This window comes from Ursus arctos, unplaced genomic scaffold (assembly GCF_023065955.2).
Source record: "Ursus arctos isolate Adak ecotype North America unplaced genomic scaffold, UrsArc2.0 scaffold_12, whole genome shotgun sequence".
Classification (NCBI taxonomy): Eukaryota; Metazoa; Chordata; class Mammalia; order Carnivora; family Ursidae; genus Ursus; species Ursus arctos.
The window spans coordinates 50857733-50878519 of NW_026622786.1; the positions used below are offsets into that span (position 1 = coordinate 50857733).

Below are 20787 nucleotides of genomic sequence, written 5' to 3' on the forward strand. Positions count from 1 at the left end.
TCTCCAAATGTTTATTCTTATTTTTATGTTATATTAGTAAGTAAAATTCTCTAAGAAGCATAAGTAAATTCATAGCCATACAATTCCCCTCTGTGTAGCTTATCTGTAAACATTCTTATTGTTATAACACTTGGCTATAGAGATCTGTTTGAGGAAACAGGGGATCTGTACATAAGATAAAAATTCCTGAGTATAGGCCTACCCCACTTCCCAGTTAGTCTCTTTTTGTACTTCATTTTCCTCACCTCAAAAAGGGAATACATGAACTTCCTCACAGAGTTGATAGAAGGGTGAAATGAAATCAGATATGTAAAGTGCACTAAGCACAAGGTAAATTGTCATGTTTTAGCTCTTATTATTGTTGTGGCAGTGGCCTGAAAGAGGTAAAGAGGAGCTGTAGCAGATGTCTCAAAGATGCAAATAACAGTCCATGGTAAAGAGGAAGGGTTTGTTAAAGCATGGAGATTGCAACTGAGGTATTTTCAAAGGGGCATAAAAAGTACTGTCAAAAACTCCTTGTCCTTTGTCTTGGTGGGAGCCACAAGAGTCAGAGCTTGTGGAAGGGGGTGGGATGTGTGTGTGTAAAATGGGAGTGTGTGTGGCAGGGACTGAGACAACAGAGAAATAAGTGACTTTGAGGAGTGGGGCTGGAGTTAGAAACTAGAAAACCAACAGGCTTGCTGCCGCATGCCTGAACTATGACTCTTTTACTTTCCCTGTTAAGGAATTGATTTAAAATCTGCTCAGAAATTGATAAGATTAGAGTCAGCCATGTTTACATACCCTGTCTGACATGCCACAATATTTAAATCTTATTAAAGATTGGAAATTAATTAATAATGGACTGACTTCTATCAGAAGGCAGAGTTTGGATTTAAAGGTTAATGCCAACAGACTCACTGTGGAGTTAGAAGACTGGGTTACCTCCTGGCATTAGCACTTAAAGAGGTGTGAACTTGGTAACTCATTTCGCCTCTGGAATGGTTTAATCAGCTGTGAAAAGAGGAAACTACCTACCTACCAAGTTGTTGTTGAAAATTAAGGTTATTCATAGCACCTGGAACATAGAGTTGCATTTTCTATTTTGTGTAAATGGGAAAAGGTTGAAAAATTATGGTGATATATTTAAACACTTAAGAGTGTTACCAAATATGTTTGCGCACTGACATCTGTTACCTTAACGGATCTTAATATTCTCAACTAATATCAATGCTTTTAGTAATGGCAATTAATTTGCTGACATATTTTCCTCCCCTCACTGCATCTCTCAGCACCCTGCACACCCGGATACTTTAAAATACTATTTCTTGAGCACATTTTACTAATACCTAATCCTTAACTTGCCGGACACTAAAGGACAACAGACAGACTTCAGAAAATGTACAAACAGTGCTTTTCGAGGCTTGCCCAGTGTCTAGCTAGTGCTGCACTGTTAGGAGTTAACAGCAATTAAAACACCCATCGCAACACTCAGGAAACGCGCGCAACACTCCACTGCGATAGTTCAACTTGTCTTTTTGATTAATTCTAACCGAGTTTGTGTCCCCGCGAGAGAAAGCGTATTCCTCCTCACATTAAACAGAAGAGTCTCGATTCATTATTGGCGGTGCAAGAAGGCGACTCCAGCACCTGAGCAGCTAGGGATTTGGAACTTGGAATCGGGACGTGCCTTCGGGAGGCCAGTGAGGTACCTCAGCAACCCTCCCAGCCCTGGAAGTTTGCGAGCCCCAGTTGTAAAATCTAGAATCACCTTGACCTTCCCCGGGAGGTGGGGAAAGTTAGTCCAGGGACAGAGGCGGGGTGAGTAAAACCAAAGACAGAGAACTTTCGAGAGCGAAAAAACGCCCTCACGTTTTCCTGTTTGCAGCGCCGCTCGAGACCCAGAGAGTTTAAGGGTGGCAAGAGCAGGTGGCAGAACTCCGCCCACCTCCGCGCTTCCCCGCCCTCAGCTCGCACGCTCCACGCCCTCCGTGAGGTCCCGCCTCTTAGGCGCGCGCGAAGAGTTGTCACGCCATGCATTCTGGGAATTGTAGTCTTCGCCCTGGGAGTCGCCTCAGGAGAAGCGACTCTGGCCTACATACCCCATAGTGCCGTGCGGAGCTGGCTGCTCCCGGATGTGTGCCTGGCGCCGGAAGAGAAGACGGCCCCCCTCTCTCGGCCCGGCCATCTTGTGGGAAGAGCTGAAGCAGGCGCTCTTGGCTCGGCGCGGCCCGCTGCAATCCGTGGAGGAACGCGCCGGCGAGCCACCATCATGCCTGGGCATTTACAGGAAGGCTTCGGCTGCGTGGTCACCAACCGATTCGACCAGTTATTTGACGACGAATCGGACCCCTTTGAGGTGTTGAAGGCAGCAGAGAACAAGAAAAAAGAAGCCGGCGGGGGCGGCGTTGGGGGCCCTGGGGCCAAGAGCGCAGCTCAGGCCGCAGCCCAGACCAACTCCAACGCGGCAGGCAAACAGCTGCGTAAAGAGTCCCAGAAAGACCGCAAGAACCCGCTGCCCCCCAACGTTGGCGTGGTTGACAAGAAAGAGGAGACGCAGCCGCCCGTGGCGCTTAAGAAAGAAGGTAAAGCTGTGGTAGAAGGTGGAGGAGACCCGGGATGGAGGGAAGGAGCGAGGGGACTTAAGGCTAGTACTTGCTTCTGGAGTTTCGAGTGTCCGCGGGAGACTTTGCCGCCGATTTCCTCACGTTTTCCCCCGCACGACAAAAGCCAGGTCCCACGAAGGTGGCTGGGAGCGTGGTAGCCCCAAGTTGAAACCACCTGCAAGGATCGTGGAGCCACCCCCTTCCCGCCTCTGTTTCTGAGGCGCGGAGCGTGCTCCAGAGATAAGCTGCTCCGCGAGCGTGTTCGCGATCGTGGGAGGTTGTTGCCTTCCCGCCGGATTCCTTGGCGGGCAAGCGCATGGACCGAGGTTCGGGGAAGCTGGCCACTTAAGCTTTTGTAGTTAGGGGGAAGCGTGGGGTCCACAGCTTCTTCCTGCTCAGAGCTCTCCCTCGGCGTGCTGCTTTGGGGTGCGGTTGGCTTCTCTCCTGCCATCTTGTCCCACGATGGCGCGGAGTACCCCCAGTGAAAAGCTGGAGGTCGGAGTTTGCACCTGAGCCAGTTCTAGGTTCTGTGGAGTGAGCTACTGTTTCGGGTGCCACATGTGCCTTATTGTCCCTCCTCATCACTTCAACTATTAAAAACCACTAACTTGCTGGAGTGAATTAAGCTTTTGAGAAGAGAAATTTGGTTACACTGTGGTAAGCAGAAGCGGGAATTGTGAACGAAGACTGGTTATTGCAGGAAATTCTGAGGCTTGTCCTCTCTCCCGGCACCCCCCCCCCCCCGCACTTAATATTTCATATGGTGGCCCGGCCTGGGCCTCGTGTTGAATTGAGTGCAGAGGCTGTCACAACTTTAGCCACAGCAGAGCTCTTTTTTGAGTCTGTAGCTTTTTCTCCACATGTGCGTGAAGCATGGTCGGGATTCATTGGCGGGTAATAGTTGCTTCCAGAGGTCACTGTAAACTTCACAGGATTGTCTTGAGGTTGGTTTTTTTTGCATTTTCTAATTAGTGTTTTGTCCTCTTTGGTGGGCGAAAAAGCAAAACAGTTGAGGATAAAAAGTGTACGTGATCAGTAGCAAGTAGGTGTAGGATCTAAGCTCTGGATCTTTAAAGTTGCCTTTTTATGTTGAAAGTTGAAATTACCCTTTATTGCCACGTGCTCCTGAAAGAAGTTGTTTCTCATTAGTTTTAGTTGAATTCCGTAGCATTCAACTAATTTTAAAAATCACAGCAGTTGTGTTAGGTTTTAGTTTAGGTTTTTGTTTTTGTGTTTTTTTTTTTTGATGCAGAACTTCTGTGATGGTTGGAATGAAGAACCTATGTGGTGAATAAAACAAAAGAATTCTTGTATTAAAATTACAGGTTGGGGAGAAGCACAAGTTGGAGTGTTGGAAAGCCCTGTGTACATCGTTTAGACCAAATATCTATTCAGTCATCAAAGTTTTGAAGCAACCGGTAGCTCGGTTGAATAATTATTTAATTTCCGCGTTAAGGAACACAGGCCTGTGTTATTTATTATTTTTGCTCAGGTTTACCTCCTTGATCTCACTAATGAAAAAAAGTGCATGAAAAAAATTGAGTCTAATACATAAATCTAAAGTGTACCAGGTAGATGTGTTTCACCCATTTTGAATGCTCAAAGCATGAAGCCTGGTTTAAGCCGCGGTTGTTTTGATCATAAAGCCCATCTTTGAGGAGGTAAGCTTTTAACCTGGAACCTAGTATTTTAAGTTGTTAAAGATGAGGAATTCTTTCATAAATTTATAACCAGGACAAAGTTCACCATTCAGTACTTTTCCCTTTGGAAAACTTCCATATTACCTGTCACCATCTTCCTTAGATCAGCAATACAAAGCACTCTTAACCTTAAATAGCATAAAGCATAAGCTTTTAAATACAGGAAAAGTGTTGAATGAAAAAAAAAATTTCATTTTCAGATCCTGCTACCTGTCATTTGATGGTCTGGGCTTTGGAGACGGATAGACTGTAAAAAGTCTCCCTACCTCTTGTAGTGGAAAGAATTGCTACCTGGTGATGTGTTCTTTGCCTTTAGATATAGGTGCTGGCAAATACTAGACATACCTTAGATATACGTATTTAATATTAATAGGAGTTTTGTAGCTTGTGTTTTGTCCATTTGAAGAATTTGAGAACTGACACTTCAGAACATCACTTAAGTGTAGACTACAAGGTGTTTTTTAATTTTTTTATTGAAAGCCTGAAATCTAGTGAGTTTGCAAGTACAGGTAAATAGATTAAGAGAAGCTTGAATTTTTAAATGTCAGTTATTGGGTGAATTTATTTAGTAAATTTTTTAGGTTCTGTAAGCATAATAATGAATATTGGGTGGGGAAGGAAGCCATTGTTCACTTGGGTGTGTTTGGCTTGGATATCATTATTGTAAGGACCGGTTCCATAGCTCCACCCCAGTACACTATACCTGTGACAGCATTTGTTTAAGATGCCTAAAGATTTAACATTTGTGGTCGGTCCTGAGAGTTTATGTGGAATGGACCTTAAAATTTCATTTAAGAGTTTGGTATTTACCATTTGACTTCAGTTACAAGCAGTCGAATGATGGGATGTATCCTGGTGGTGGGTCACTTCCTTAGAATCAGTGAATCAACTTAAGATCTTGTTATAAAACCAATTCCTCGGTCTTTTTTTTTTTTTTTTAACTTTGTCAGAACTTACGGTTTAGGAATTAGAGCATACCTGAAATTATACAGTCATGAATGTATCTACTTATCCTTAAGGCCAATAATGCATACTGGTTGCCTTTGTGGGCCTCAGACACTAACAGGAAAAAAGTAATACAGGGGGAAATCAGTAAATGCTTCAGCCATCACTTAGTGCCACAAGTTTCTATTAAATACTGTTTTTAAAGGGGTCCGTGTGTGTGTGTGTGTGTGTGTGTGTGTGTGTGTGGTTTTTAAAGATCCTTTGGAAACAAAGATACCTGTTAAGGCAAAAAAAAAAAAAAACTCTCCATTTATAATAAAACAACTGGACTATTGCCTAGTGGTTGCATAGCAGTATATTTTTTTAGTCTGTGTGGTTTTGTATGTATGGATATGGATGGATACATATGTGAACACACATAAAAATAATAAGAAAACAGTACTTTTTTCTGGTTAATTGGTTGTTTGAAACAATGGAGATGTAATTCTCAATGCTGTTTGTTTCCTTTCAGTTTTGTAATTTATAGAACTGTCACTCTACTTTTTACTATAGTTTTATTTCCTCCAGATCATATAAAATAGTGCGGTCTTCACTGTTTTTCTGAGGGTCCTTATCTGGTGAGTGTGTTGATTTGCTTGGGTATTATTAATGAATGGCTACTGGTGTTAATCTTTTTTGGTATCTTTAAAGCCAAAATGTACCATGCCTAAAATTTCTTAAAAGTTAGAATTTTACATTATGAGACTGGCATCTTGAAAAGTGAGAGGAATGATGGCTACCCAGATGACTTTCAAGTCAGGTACAGAGACTGCTCAGGTTTACCTGAGTGTGGGGGAGGCATAATTTGGCGAACTAAATAGAAGTTTGAAACAAGTTCTCAGGTATTTTGTTATATTTTTTAAAAGTGCCCAGTTTTTGCCTTTTTCAGCAGCAAGTGCTAGTTAACTGGATTGAAAGAATAGCAGCTTTGGGGGGGGATCTTTCAGTAGTCTGCCAATTTTTTTGTGTTGCAAAAATAATTTGCTTATGCAGGTTATTTATCATTTCAGGAATAAGACGTGTTGGAAGAAGACCTGATCAACAGCTGCAGGGTGAAGGGAAAATAATTGATAGGAGACCAGAAAGGCGACCACCTCGTGAACGACGATTTGAAAAGCCACTTGAAGAAAAGGGTGAAGGAGGAGAATTTTCAGTTGATAGGCAAGATTTGTTTTTAATCTCTTCATGTTTTGTCAGTTTATATAGTCTTTTTTTTTTAAAGATTTTATTTATTTATTTGACAGAGAGACAGGCAGGGGGAGTGGGAGAGGAAGAAGCAGACTCCCAGCAGAGGAGCCTGATGTGGGGCTCGATCCCAGGACTCCAGGATCACGCCCTGAGCCGAAGGCAGACGCTTAATGACTGAGCCACCCAGGCGCCCCTATGTAGTCATATTTTAACACAAAGCTATAAATTGGGCATAATTTGCCAGGTAGCAGTCTGGCTGGTACATTTATGTTTTTCAGAGAAATAAATATCTGAGTGTATGCATTGTTCTACTATGAACATTTTGGTAACAATTTTTAGTGTTCAGTCTTGGATTTCTGGTAATGAAACACTTCAGTTGAATTGATGGACAATTTCTTTTCCTTGGTTTCCTTTCTCTGATGTTAGCAGGAAAGTCTTGTTGGGTAATTGTTTATAGCAAAACATATTACTCACATTATGCATGTTAGGTGTGTTTTTTTTACTCATTATGCATGTTAGATGTGTTTATTTTAATTTTGAAGTATATTGGTGAGCTGTAGTGTGGTTTTACTGGATTATAATATGAATAAATCATTTAAAAAGTACAGGTACTAGTAGTAAAGTTTTAGAGAAAGCAAAAATTTCTTGTTTGGGGGGAGCTTCCTAGTTCTGAGTACTTTTATGTGTTTAGAAGTAGACTGTTTTTGAGTTTTCTAAAACAGGTGTTTATTAACCATTGGATTATTAGCCAGTAAATATGTTTTTACATTTGAGCATTTGGATGCATTTCCCTTCTTTTTTTCCCCTGGAAACCTTGGAAGTATATGATATTTTTTATTTGCTGTAGACCGATTATTGACCGGCCTATCCGAGGCCGTGGTGGTCTTGGAAGAGGTCGAGGAGGCCGTGGACGTGGAATGGGCCGAGGAGATGGATTTGATTCTCGTGGCAAACGTGAATTTGATAGGCATAGTGGAAGTGATAGATCGTAAGTCTTTTATTGGTTTTTATTATAATTTTACATGTGAATCTACTTCTTTAATAAAACAAAATTTGAATTTCTAGAATTAAAGAGTATTATGTTAACTCAGTTTTGTTAGTTCTTTTTCACATTACAGTGGCCTGAAGCATGAGGACAAACGTGGAGGTAGCGGATCTCACAACTGGGGAACTGTCAAAGATGAATTAACGTTGGTATTCTGATTTTTTAAAATAAGTAATATTTAAATAAGATTGCTTTTACGCTTTATTAAAAGTTTATCCATAACTATTATACTTTACTTGTCCCTAGGACAAGAACAGATGCTCTCATCTCAGCTACTTCCTTGTAATATCTTGTTGGATATGTTTGAGTACAATATGTCACATGACCAGTTTTTCTATATTTAAATACATGTGATGTCAGTTTTTCTTTTCATTTGGGTATTCTGATTTTCTGTGTGTCTTTAATAGTTCCTATCGTAGCTATCGACCCTTGTGGTCATACAAAAATTTGATAGGCTGGTAAAGCTTTGTCTTAAAGCAAGCTACTCTGTCCTGCTACTTTTTGAATAAAGTACGTGAACTATAACTTGGATCAGTATGCATTTTTAAATTATTTTCTCAGAGGTCTACTAGGAACTAAATTTAGTAAGAAAAGACTCTTAGAATGTGAAGATTTTAAAATTGTATAAAGAATCTTTAAGCTACATGTAAATGGACCTAGATGCTTTTCTTTTTCTTTTTTCCTTAGAGAGTCCCCAAAATACATTCAGAAACAAATATCTTATAATTGCAGTGACTTGGATCAATCAAATGTGACTGAGGAAACACCTGAAGGTGAAGAGCATCCAGTTGCAGACACTGAAAATAAGTAAGTGGTTTTATGTATAGTGGTGATGCCACAGCACTGGAAGCAATTTGGGTTTCTACCGAGAAAATAACATACAGGTTTAATGCTAGCATTTAATGGCTTTTGACAGGAGACTTGGACCTGAATTCCTCAAATAGTAAATATTTGGAAGAGTGCTTTACACATTCATATATTGGGCTATAATGGTTTGAAAAATAGAAATGCTTATTTCTAGTTTAAATTATTGTTGTCTTTGAAAAGATAATGGAAAAAACATATTTTAGTAATACCTCTTTAGGAACAAAAATTAACTATTTGACGTGAGAATGGAGAATAGGAATAAGATGTCCTCCATTTTACTTATCTATACCTTACTTGGTAGAGAAGTTAAACAATGACTAATCCTGGTGATGATAGCTGTCCAGAGACATTGAATAGGTGGGAATTGGAGGCTAAAGTTGGGGGTTTCTAAAAATTAGACCAAATGGTTGACAGAAGAGATAGTATTTAGAACACAGAGTTCAAAGTAATTTGGACTCAACTATATAAATTTTATTCTAAGACCGTTTAAAACCAGAAAATGTGACCGTTTTAAAATTTCTCCATCTGAAGTTTCTTTTTCCGTCAACATAGGATTTGGAACGTGGCATTATTGGCTTGTTTTAAAATGTATGAGGAGAGCAAGATAACAGAATAACAGAATATGTTATTAATTCAGTTGGCTTTCTTAATCCTTTTCATTTTCTGAGTTTTTAGGCGTAAGATTTGGTTTTGAAGTTTTCATTCAAGGATGGAAGAATTGCAAAGCCACAAGTTACGCTGGTAGAAATAATTTAATGCCTTCCTCTAGTTTCCATCAACCCAAGCAGAAGTTATATGCCGTTCATTTCTTATAGGATTGTGGCTTAGAGTCTTAAATTACCAGTTATTTAGGGTTTGTAATTCTTAGCCAGAGCATATTTAAATCAGTCAGGGAGGGATGCTTTTCTGCTTTTTCTCCCAGAATTGCTCCTATAGTGGACCACTATTGGTAATAGTATCATATTCCATGGATTTGTTGGAAGAAGGAATAATAACTGATTTAGTATTAGAGTAGATAAAAATACATGGTATTAAGTGATATGTTGAACTTGAGGGGCACCTGGGTGGCTCAGTCGTTAAGTGATATGTTGAACTTGGGGTAATAGGAAATCATAATTTTGAGTGTACACAATGAAATTATGATCAGCAACTGAAATGAACCTTAAAGTAACAGAAGTACTTCACAACTCCTAACAGAACTGTTCCTTTAATAAAGAGCCCATGTTTAAATGACCTTAAGAGTGATTTGCAAAGATGAAAACTGTTTATCAGAAGAAATGATGTATTGACAGCATGTTGCAAACAAATCCTTCTCTTAGGACCCAAGAATGAAACTGGGGATATTTGGGCTAAAGAAGATCAAGATGGTTGACATTAGAGCAGTTTTTAGTTTTACTCCAGAGTAGGGAGGATCTGAATATAGCATTATACCTTGCATGTGGAAGTATAAATTTAAGCACAGGCTGAACTTTGATTAACTCCCTTAATATATTGTTCCCAGAACTTCTTTTTTGTTTCATTTGATTCTTACAACCACCTTTGGTAGGTGTGGTTTCATGATGTGGTAAAGGTATGCCAAGTTCTATTCTTGGCTGTGTCGTGACTTGAAAATAACTAGGACCTTTTCTTGATCCTTAGTTTTCCCATTTGTAAAGTGACAGAGTTGGACTTGATATTGATAGCCAAGATCTCAATAATTAAATGTAAACTTGGTATGGGCAGTTTTAAGATAGGATTTGTCAAACAGTGAGGAGTAGCATGGAAGGGAGATATTTGAGCTCTAAGGTTAACTGAATCACCTGCTATCTTTGGAAGGAAGCAGGGCTCCCAGAATAGCAAACAACTTGTTTGGTGACAATTGCAAGTTGAGATTAGACTAAAATAATGGATTCCTAGGCCCATGCTTTGTTTTTATAAAAAGGGAAAAGGGTATTATATAACAGCTATATCCTGAGAATTGTATTTGGAAATAATTAATTTAGTATTAAGTACTGAAACTGATATGTTTTGTGGAGGGTTCTAATACTAGTCAAACCACAGTCTCTCCTGTCCATATACAGGCTGGTTTGGAGTATACAGGATTCTGGATTTGTGGAAACTTGGCTTTTAAAATTATTTTGCCATTAAGTGTTAGTTGATAAAGAGAGGAACAGTTCTTTCATATTCTAGAATATGAATTTTAGTTGTTCACAGGCATCCTAGGTGACTGCTTTTATTTCTGTTATAATAATAAGTTCTATATCGTGGAGAATTACGGAAATTGAAAGTGTTTTAGGAGAAGCTAGGTCAAATACTTAAATCACATAAGGGTACAGTTTTAAAGCAGTATAGTTTTAAGAAGTGTGTATTTTGGGTAAAGACAGTTCAAGGTTGTTAACTACTGATAGTTGATTTCATAGTTCATGAAGTTCGAATTGTATATTTCTCAGTTATCCATGCTTTCACTAATTGAATAAGCACTGAATTCCTAGCCTCCACCAAGTTATGTGTTAAGCATTGGGTGACAGAAGACTGGGATTACCAACAAGCCAAGAAGTTATTCTTCCTTATAAGTTACGATTTTATCAGCCCCTTAATAGCTATAAAACAAATATGCTTTCACAGGGAGAACGAAGTTGAAGAAGTAAAGGAAGAGGGTCCAAAAGAAATGACTTTGGATGAGTGGAAAGCTATTCAAAATAAGGATCGGGCAAAAGTAGAATTTAATATCCGAAAACCAAATGAAGGTGCTGATGGGCAGTGGAAGAAGGGATTTGTTCTTCATAAGTCAAAGAGTGAAGAGGTAAAATTAAGTTTTGTGGTGTTTGAAAATGTTGAGATTTGTATTGAATTGTATTTGTACTTCCTGTTTTAAAATATCACATGGATAATCTGTTGATAAAAGATAAAAGCTTTACATGGGAGCATTTGGAGCAGATAAATTGTTCAGAAAGGAAAAACTGCATTACTGTATATTTCAAGAAAGGTAGTCCTTCAGTCAATCCACAATATATTTAATATGGTGGTTTTGTTGTTTTTTTTAGAAAGCAGTCAGTTGTGTATCATACAATTACTAGTGTTTTAGAAATAAAGTAGGTCTTTTCAAAGTTGTGATAATATTTTTAGAAATCTTGCCTAACTGAATCAGTTGAAAGGTTTGCATTTTCATGTGGTTTAACCTAAGCTAAAAGAGTGGCTTCATCAGTGTTCAATTTTTCGAACTCTCTGCCTTTGTCATTTATAGTGATCAAGATTTTTCAATGAATGATGCTATCCTTTTTGAGGACTGATGTCTTATAAGAACTAGCAAATTAATTTACTAATGAAAATACTTGAGAAAGACATGGTGGTGGTGGTTTTTGATTTGGTAACAATCCCTGGGGCAGGTTGTTAGAGGAATGGCTTACTGCTACATCATTTAGGGCTTGTACAAGTATGAGATTTTAATCATAAAGTTAAATTGAAATGTTATTAAGGCAGTCTGTAATAAGATTCAATGAGATATTGCATGTTAATTTTCTTAAATAGCTGTGAAACAAACATGGAACATTTTGAAATAAAATTAAGGTTGAAGAGACTTAAATATTATTCTAGGTTTAGAGATGATTTTTTTTTAAACAACATTGACTCCATAAAATAATATAAATGGGGACATTGTCTTAAGTGCCAAGTCCTGTAGGAAAAAAAAAATTTTGCTTCATTTGAATGCTTTTGCTTATTTTTTTTAATTCTTTCAGATAAAGTTGTATATCTGGGTTAACAAAGTATTCCTGATTAAAGAAACCATCACAGTTCATCTTGGGGGGACTGTTAATTTGTACTGCTGATTAAACTGCTTAGGTTAATATGGAAAAGATTTACTCAGGCATCTTTGACACAATTATATGTACCTTTTTTGGGGTCTTGACAGAACTTTTCTTCAGAACAAGACACATACACAAAATACTGATATATTTTACATAATTCTCTTGTCTCTTATCTCCCTGAAGTCTCTTTATGCATTTTGTAGACATCACGTTAGGTATCACAGTTTTACATTGAGCTTTTCAGAAGTAATTATTATATAAACTGATATATATGATTAGAAATTTTTGAAAATTAAAATGTGAAATTGGTTATGAATAACTTTGAAACCAGGATGTTTTAATTATCAAGCCACTTTAGTTTGGATTCATGTTGCCTTTGTGACGTGGCTGTTTGTTTAAAGCTGACCTTATTGGCATAAATGGTCTTGTCCTTGAATATGTGTAGGTCTTCAGGTTTGTTGTGTATTTAAGTACTCTTTCTCTTTTACATATCCTAATCCTCAAAACAAGAAGTAGAGAAAATAAGAAATTCAGAAACAGAAAACCGAATTAAGGTGTTAAACTGACAGGGCTGAAGCCAGAGCTCTTCTTTCCTGATTATCATTCACTGCTCTGGGGGGAAAAAAAACAACTTCGCAGATTTATTTGTTGCCTTAAAGGGATGTCCCCTGAACATCCAAACTTTTTCTGTATTACTGTATGTGTATTATATATTACTGTAGTAAAACCTTTGAGGTGTTTCAATTAGGTGTTTTTGCTTCTGCGCTCTAGAAACTTATAAAATGGTTCTAATTAATGAATTGACATTGTTGCCTTACAATAGCACACGTTTAAGAATTAAACAATTAGTATGTATAATTGATTTTGCTAGTGGTTTTGTGGATTTACATTTAAACATTAATTTAAAATAAGAACTTTCTACTGCCTTTAAATTAGGTTGGCTTAGCACTGAGGAATGACCATTTATTTGGATATTAGACAATTAAAGGGGTGAACATAGATAAAAATACAAAATTTATTGGTAATTTAAGGAATAGTTACAGGTGTAGTGTTAACAAGATTTAGAACAAAATGTTTGTTCTTCAGAAAAGGATTATACCTGTATTTAGGAAAACTAAAACATACTTTAAAGTAGTGTAAGAAAAGTATCCAACTAGAAGATTTTTTTTTTTTTAAAGATTTTATTTATTTATTCGACAGAGATAGAGACAGGCAGCGAGAGAGGGAACACAAGCAGGGGGAGTGGGAGAGGAAGAAGCAGGCCCACAGCGGAGGAGCCTGATGTGGGGCTCGATCCCACAACGCCGGGATCACGCCCTGAGCCGAAGGCAGACGCCCAACCGCTGTGCCACCCAGGCGCCCCCCAACTAGAAGATTTTAAAACCTATTTATCCTAAGCTATACAGGAAGAAATTAGGAATTAAGCAGTGTAAAATTGTCTGGCTTTATTGTTTTTTTACAGAGTAGGTGGTGTACCTTATTTATAAATACAGAGGAGGATCTGGATTTCACAAACATTTTGACTTTAAGGTTACCTGTCTATATTTAAGGCTTGCATTTATTTGTGCTTAGCTTTTTAAGGTTCCCTGATGTAAAGTTGTGTTTCACTTGAATCTAGTTCTCCAATTTGTAGGGAAGAACACAGGATAGTTGTTACATGAACAGAAAAGCATTCTGAGAAGTTTATACATGATTTCTTTCCCCAAGTCACACCTGGAAGAGTACAGAGCCAGAGTTTTCTTTATAACTTAAAAAGTGATTCAGTATTAATCACCAGTAGAAACCTCATATGCCATCTATCCAAAAGTCTTCATCAGAGGTTCATATTGGAATCTAATCTGAAGGATATATTTAAAATGTACTTAACCAGACTTCACTCCTATGATTCGGTAGGTTTCATATGGGGCCCAGCCACTCGAGTTGTTTGATTATATACCTCTCATCAAGACTTGCCAATATCAACTGTAGTTTTAAAATTAAGAGAAGTGAAAGGAGGTCTTCCTCTAAGATCACTATAGCTGATCCCCAAGCCTTCTATGTTACCTTTAGTGGCATTGATATTTTTTATTATCATTTGTTGATACATTTGTTCACATGAAGTGCAGATTAGACTTTTGGTCTTTTTAAGAGAGAGCTCAGTATTTAGATATTGCAGTGTTGCTTTCATATTAATAACCCCATGGCCTGCTTTTAAATTTTTAGGCTCACGCTGAAGACTCGGTTATGGACCATCATTTCCGGAAGCCAGCAAATGATATAACGTCTCAGCTGGAGATCAATTTTGGAGACCTTGGCCGCCCAGGACGTGGTGGCAGGGGAGGACGAGGTGGCCGTGGGCGTGGTGGACGTCCAAACCGTGGCAGCAGAACTGACAAGGTAATTTTAAGAATTCTTTCACTTTTTCAAGTAATTTGAAGACCTCTTTGGTAAATCAGTGCCTTAGGTCCTTTTGGGGATAGACGGAAAAAGTAGATAGACCTTCAAGAAATTATATTTACAATTCAGGAAATTAAAGCACATTAGTTCTGTTAGTAAAGTTATCACTGTTTATTGAGTTACTTACTAGGTGCTTATTGAGTACTAGGTGCTGGTCATGGTGCCATGCTAGTTTAACTATTTTATGTATTGTGACATTTAATTCTTTTTGTTACGTTGACGTACCCATTTTACGGAAGAGGAAATTTAGGTACAGGGAACCAGGTTAACTCTTGGCTTTGGCTGAGGTCTACTTGCTTCCTTTACCTTGACTCTGCTGCTTTTTTAGGTCTCAGTATAGCATTTGTGTCCATAATTGTGTGACACTAACTGGATGGTTATTGGCACTCTTTTTTCTTGATTTTTTTTTTTTTTAACTGCGGTGTGAGAGCTGGGGTTCATTTTTGTCCTACTTTTATAATTTAATGCCTTGTACAATGTGTATGACACAAACAAGTTCTTAAATATTTTTATAGAAGCCCTAGTAATTGATAAATTTGAATTCTGATCTATTTGATGCCAAAGTATATGCTGTTAATGACTAGATATTTCAAAGTATTAGCAGTAACCTTTGGGTTAGGTAAGTTCATTGTCTCTTGTGGTCTGGCTAGGAAACAATGATGTCCTTGAATTCTCAACACCTGATGTGTAAATTGGGGACCTACCTGCTCGTTTGAGTCGATGTTCGATTATAGTGGTAGCTTAATACAGATTTCATGGTTGCCAGTAATAACGGGGTGATTTCTTTTTCTTCCTCTGAGCCATCAGGTTTTTTAAAAGGCCAATGTTGTGTATATGGATCTTTCAATACGTTTTTGTTGTTATTCTTTGACTATAAATAGCAGTTCGGTCCCTTTCTAATGTTGATGAATGAATCATGTAATAGGTTTCTTAGCCTGCTTTCAAACTGATGCCATTCTTAGCAAGTGAGGAGAATAAAATAATAGTAAACAACAAATCCACATACATATGCCATGTGGATCTACTTATGTGATTTATTAGAAAACTAAACCCATGATGTTATTAAGGAATAGTTCTTGATGGACATTCAGGACAAGGCTCATTGCAAATAATTATAGTCCTGTTCTGATCCATAACAGTAAAGCACATTTTTGACACATTTTTACTTAGTATTTTAAAGTTATGTGTATAAATGTAGACAGTGGCAATCCAAGATTTGAGAATTGTTAATTTTGATTTGTTTCTTTTTCAGTCAAGTGCTTCTGCTCCTGATGTAGATGACCCTGAGGCATTCCCAGCTCTGGCTTAACTGGATGCCATAAGACAACCCTGGTTCCTTTGTGGACCCTCCCATCTGAGGTTTTGCATGCTTAAGGATCCCAAACGACTTAAGAATTTAAAAAAAAAAAAAAAAAGACTGTCATTCATACCATTCACACCTAAAGACTGAATTTTATCTGTTTTGAAAATGAACTTCTCTCGCTACACAGAAGTAACAATATGGTAGTCAGTTTTGTATTTAGAAATGTATTGGTAGCAGGGATGTTTTCATAATTTTCAGAGATTATGCATTCTTCATGAATACTTTTGTATTGCTGCTTGCAAATATGCATTTCCAAACTTGAAATATAGGTGTGAACAGTGTGTACCAGTTTAAAGCTTTCACTTCATTTGTGTTTTTTAATTAAGGATTTAGATGTTCTCCCAATTACAAACTGGTTTTAAATATTGGACATAATATCAGTTTTAATACCTGCTTTGCATTTTCACACATGGTCAACTGGGTCATGTAAACTTTGATTTGTCAAATTTTATGCTGTGTGGAATACTAATACTACTTTATGTATTTTAACTTAGTTTTAATATTTTCATTTCTGGGGAAAATCTTTTTCACTTCTCATGATAGCTGTTATATATGCTAAATCTTTATATACAGAAATATCAGTACTTGAACAAATTCAAAGCACATTGGTTTATTAACCCTTGCTCCTGCATGGTTCATTAGGTTCAAATTTATAATTGACTCACAATTTCAAGTATATTTACTTTTAAAATGTGTGACTTTCCCATTTTAAAAACCATATTGGACACCTTATTGGTGAAAGTTTAAGCTACTTATTGTTGATACACATCCTATCAAGTGAAGTAGTTTTATGGGTGTTGGGTTTTTTCCCCTCCAAAGGGTGGGTGGAACAAGTTGATTTGGCTGCTGCGTAATACTTAAACTGTTCTGTAAAATAAGCGTCTGGCCACTCAGTATGATTTGTGTGTATGGAAGGTCCCAAATCAAAATTGTTCTTCCATAATCAGCAACCCTTTAACCCTTCCTTTTTCTAAAGAAACCAAAGGGCACTGGTTTGTATGGTAAGATGGGGGAGTATGTTAATTTTTGGAATTTGGAAAGCAGACAGCTTTACTTTATAAGGTTGGAACAGCAGCACCGTCCATGAAATATAAACCAAAAATCTTACTGTTTCCGAATTTCCTGTATTGCTGTTAATTTTGGTCTTAAGTTGATAGATAACTGTTCCACAGAAAGTGATAAGTATTTTTACCTCTTCCTCCATTAGAAAATTAGGTTAATGGATTCCTTGAATGGGAGCATCACCACTTACTAAAACATACTTGGAGAGAATTATCAACAGATTTTCTAGGATCTTTTTTTTTTTAAATCTTACGCCACATTTATTAGTAAACAGGAAAGGAATTTTCATGTATAGTATCAAAGATCTTTTGTCACTCAGTATTTTCTACCTGTTGTATGGTAAGTCCAGTTTTGAAATATTGAAGATCTTAAATCATAAAATGTCTTCTATTTAGCTGACTCATTCTCCCGTATACTTCTAAAAGAGATTGTACAGTATGAGAGTTATTCATTTGGATTAGATTCATTAATCTAGTTACCTGCTAGTTTGACATCTTAGGAAGGAGGTAATTGGTTTTTAATGATGGATAAACTTCTGTGCTGGTGTTTTGGATCTTATGATGCTGAGCATGTTCTGCACTGGTGCTAATGTCTAATATAATTTTATATTTACAAACATACCTGCTACCCAGAGGCAAGTATTAATTTAGTCCATATGGACTATTGACCCCTCTTGAGATTGCAACATACACGCTCCGAAATCATTGTGGTTAGACTTCCAAGTATCTTAACTTGTTTCTGGACATGTAACATGTTTATAAACCTCTTAATTTTTAGCAACATATAGAAAACACCTCCTATTAAAAACACTTCACAAGTTCTACTTAGTGTCAGCCATTGCTGGCATTCTGTCACTAGAGAATACAGCAATATCTGGTATGTTGCAAGCTTTCAAGATAGCCTGACTTTAAAAAGTTGGTCCATTAGTTGTATCTGATGGATGTAAAATTTGCCTCCTAGTTCACTTTGTGTTAAAAGAGCTAAAACTGTGAACCTAACTTTCTCTTATTGGTGGGTAATAACTGAAAATAAAGATTTTATTTTCATGCTCACTTCTTAAAAGTCATGAAAACAATCAAATAGGAGCCCATTTATCGTCACGTGTTTTCTGGCCTGTGTGTGTACCCATAAGATAATGATCATATTTCATATTTTCCCCCTTAGATTTAGATTTTGTGTATGTGGGGTTTTTGTTATGAGGACGTTGGATCACATTTGGAAGGGATAAAACCTACTACAATTAGAAAGTTGAAATTTTAACTTGTAAAATGAATTTCAAGGACTGACATGGCAACTGGCATTTCTTTTAGCAAATCACATTTTGAGTGTGAAGGTTAACCATACTGAATGCCATTCTTTTTTTAAACAAATGATATAATACTTAAAAAATCCCTTAATACAGATCTCTAAATAATAGTGGTGGCTGATTTAATGTTTAATGAGCATATATCTTGATTACATGGGAATAATGCCAGAGTTGATACTTTTATTAAGACATTTTCAACTTGCATTGAAATAATTGGAATCTAGTTTATTTTTTTAGTTCAGTAGTTTTTGGAGACCTGTGTGGAATTAGGAGAAATTTTAAAATGTGCAGTAGGTATTACATATCTAGTTAATTTACTCAGTTTTATTTTAAACATGGAAGCATGACACATCATCTCCAGGGTTGTAAATATACTTGGGGCTTATTTCTAGCTATGGGTTTGGAAGGAGAGTATTAAGTACTCATTCTGATTTTATTATTTTTCTAAGAGGTCATTGCACTGAAATAGGAAAATTTTGTGCCATTAGGGAGTTGCATACAAAGTCTAAATATTATGTATTGGATATTTAAAATACATCTTTAAGAGCACTAGTGTTATGTAGAAGGAACCAACAAATATTAAAAGGTTAAAAAACAAGTGTGAAGCTGCTGGAACCTGAATGATACTGACTTCAAGGTAAGATTATATCAGGTGTATTCATGGCCGTCTGTCCCAACTTTGAAGTAACTGGTTTGCAAAATCTAGAGCTCTCAGGTACATTTAAATTGTATTTTCTAAAGAAAGTAAATTAATACTTAGATTTTAACCCATACATTTTTAATTCTGAAATTAACCTGTGTTTAGTGAGTCTAAAAAGCCACATCTCCAAGTTAACTGGAGAAAGCCCAGAGTGTGGTTAGTGGTACACTTTACAGAATAGTGACAAGTTGTAAAATGATCTTAACAAATTTTCAGACCTAGTAATTAGTGAACTAATCTATCGATGTGATTTGCAAAATTGTCGAAGTTTTAGCATTAAGATTATATTGACTGGCAGCTTTTAGGATTTTGGGTGGTTTCTTTTTGCTCAGTCTAGGATTACCATAAACACATTCTCTCACATTGAAAATCCCACTTGATTTTTAGGTTAAATAGAGATGATGTTCAAGGACTGATTGAAGTAAGCCTGTTTAAGGCTGAGAGGAATCACTAAATCAAAGAATATAAGGAAAGAAAAATTGTCTAAAGGATGAGAGACTTAATTTCAGAAAATGATGAGGATATAAAGATGCATTACTGAAGCTATCACGATTTTGGCCTCAGGAAGATAGCATTGGAAATGAGTGTTTAAATAAGTTCTATATCTAAGCTAGGAGTCACCAAACTTCAGCCTTTGGCCTGCTTTTGTAGTTTATGAGCTAAGAATACTTACACATTTTTAAAGGATAAAAAACCATTACTACCATACAAAAGATGGATGTAGCACACAAATCATAAAACAACTGTCCCTTTATAGAAAATACTTGTTGACTCCTGATCTTAAGCTATCATTCCCAGGTCAACATACAAGAGTTCTTTTAAGTGATAATTTAGTTCTAGGTACAAATTAAATCCTCTTGCCCCATGGGAAGTTGTGAAGTTAGAAGTATATTAAAATACCTCTTCTATAGTCAGAAGAAGGGCAAGATATCTGGTAGCCTCTAGTAAAGATGGTCTTGTTAGTTTAAAAAAGATTATATAACTTGTAACTGAAAACTTAGGAAAGTATAAATTTGCTGTAAGAGTACGCTTAATGCCGTGATTACAGTTTAATGTTTTATGTTCAGCGTTATATATTAGACTTTGTCAGTGCTAAACTGTTCTAACTGGTTTTTCCCATGAGGTGAGAGTTGTGAACATTTCGTATAGGTGAGAAAACAAATGTCTGTTTTGTTTTTTTTTTTAAAGATTTTATTTATTTATTGGACAGAGACACAGCGAGAGAGGGAACACCAGCAGGGAGAGTGGGAGAGGGAGAAGCAGGCTTCCCGCTGAGCAGGGAGCCCGATGCTGAGCAACAAATGTCTTAATTAACCCCATAGGTTGAGCTGGGACTGGCTTCTTGATGACTGCATTTCTCAGAGCTTAGGAGAATATTCATTTGGGCAGAATTTAGTTTTTGTGCCATTGATTATCTCACAAATAACTAGGAGTCAATTGTGCGTTTCTAAATGGAAAGAAAAGATGAAAAACGACCCATACAAGTTAGGAAATTACCAAATTATGTTTTTGTTTGAGGTGTTAATTATGTAGGTACTTAAGTGTTTTAAATTAGTAACATTGTCCCTTTTGCCGCCTATTTGGCAGGGTGTGGTAGTTCCTAGTATGCTTATGTGTATGCTAAGCTTTGTGCTTGGAAGACATAAAAGAAACCAGGTGATTACTAATATCTGATAATTCTGATGAATTATGGATTTCTTAAACCTATTTTGGATAACTGATACCCGGTGTTGGGAGAGTTGCTCTTGATATGGCTTTATTTCTTA

General features: G+C 37.0%; 1 protein-coding gene across 4 annotated transcripts; it reads left to right on the forward strand.

Moving 5' to 3' along the window:
* Nucleotides 1–1506: 1506 nt before the first annotated feature.
* On the forward strand, nt 1507–18067 carry SERBP1 (SERPINE1 mRNA binding protein 1). Of its 4 annotated transcripts, none has more exons than XM_026497850.4 (8): nt 1507–2564; nt 6280–6430; nt 7305–7445; nt 7558–7647; nt 8235–8309; nt 10974–11151; nt 14357–14530; nt 15843–18067. In XM_026497850.4, the coding sequence occupies exons 1-8, from the start codon at nt 2252–2254 to the stop codon at nt 15897–15899; spliced, it is 1179 nt and encodes a 392-aa protein (XP_026353635.1). In that variant the 5' UTR covers nt 1507–2251; the 3' UTR covers nt 15900–18067. The 4 variants fall into 4 exon arrangements, with proteins under 4 accessions (XP_026353635.1, XP_026353633.1, XP_026353634.1 ...); XM_026497848.3 differs by having other exon boundaries at nt 2124–2564; nt 8190–8309; XM_026497849.3 differs by having other exon boundaries at nt 2124–2564; nt 7576–7647; nt 8190–8309.
* The last annotated feature ends 2720 nt before the right edge of the window (nt 18068–20787 follow it).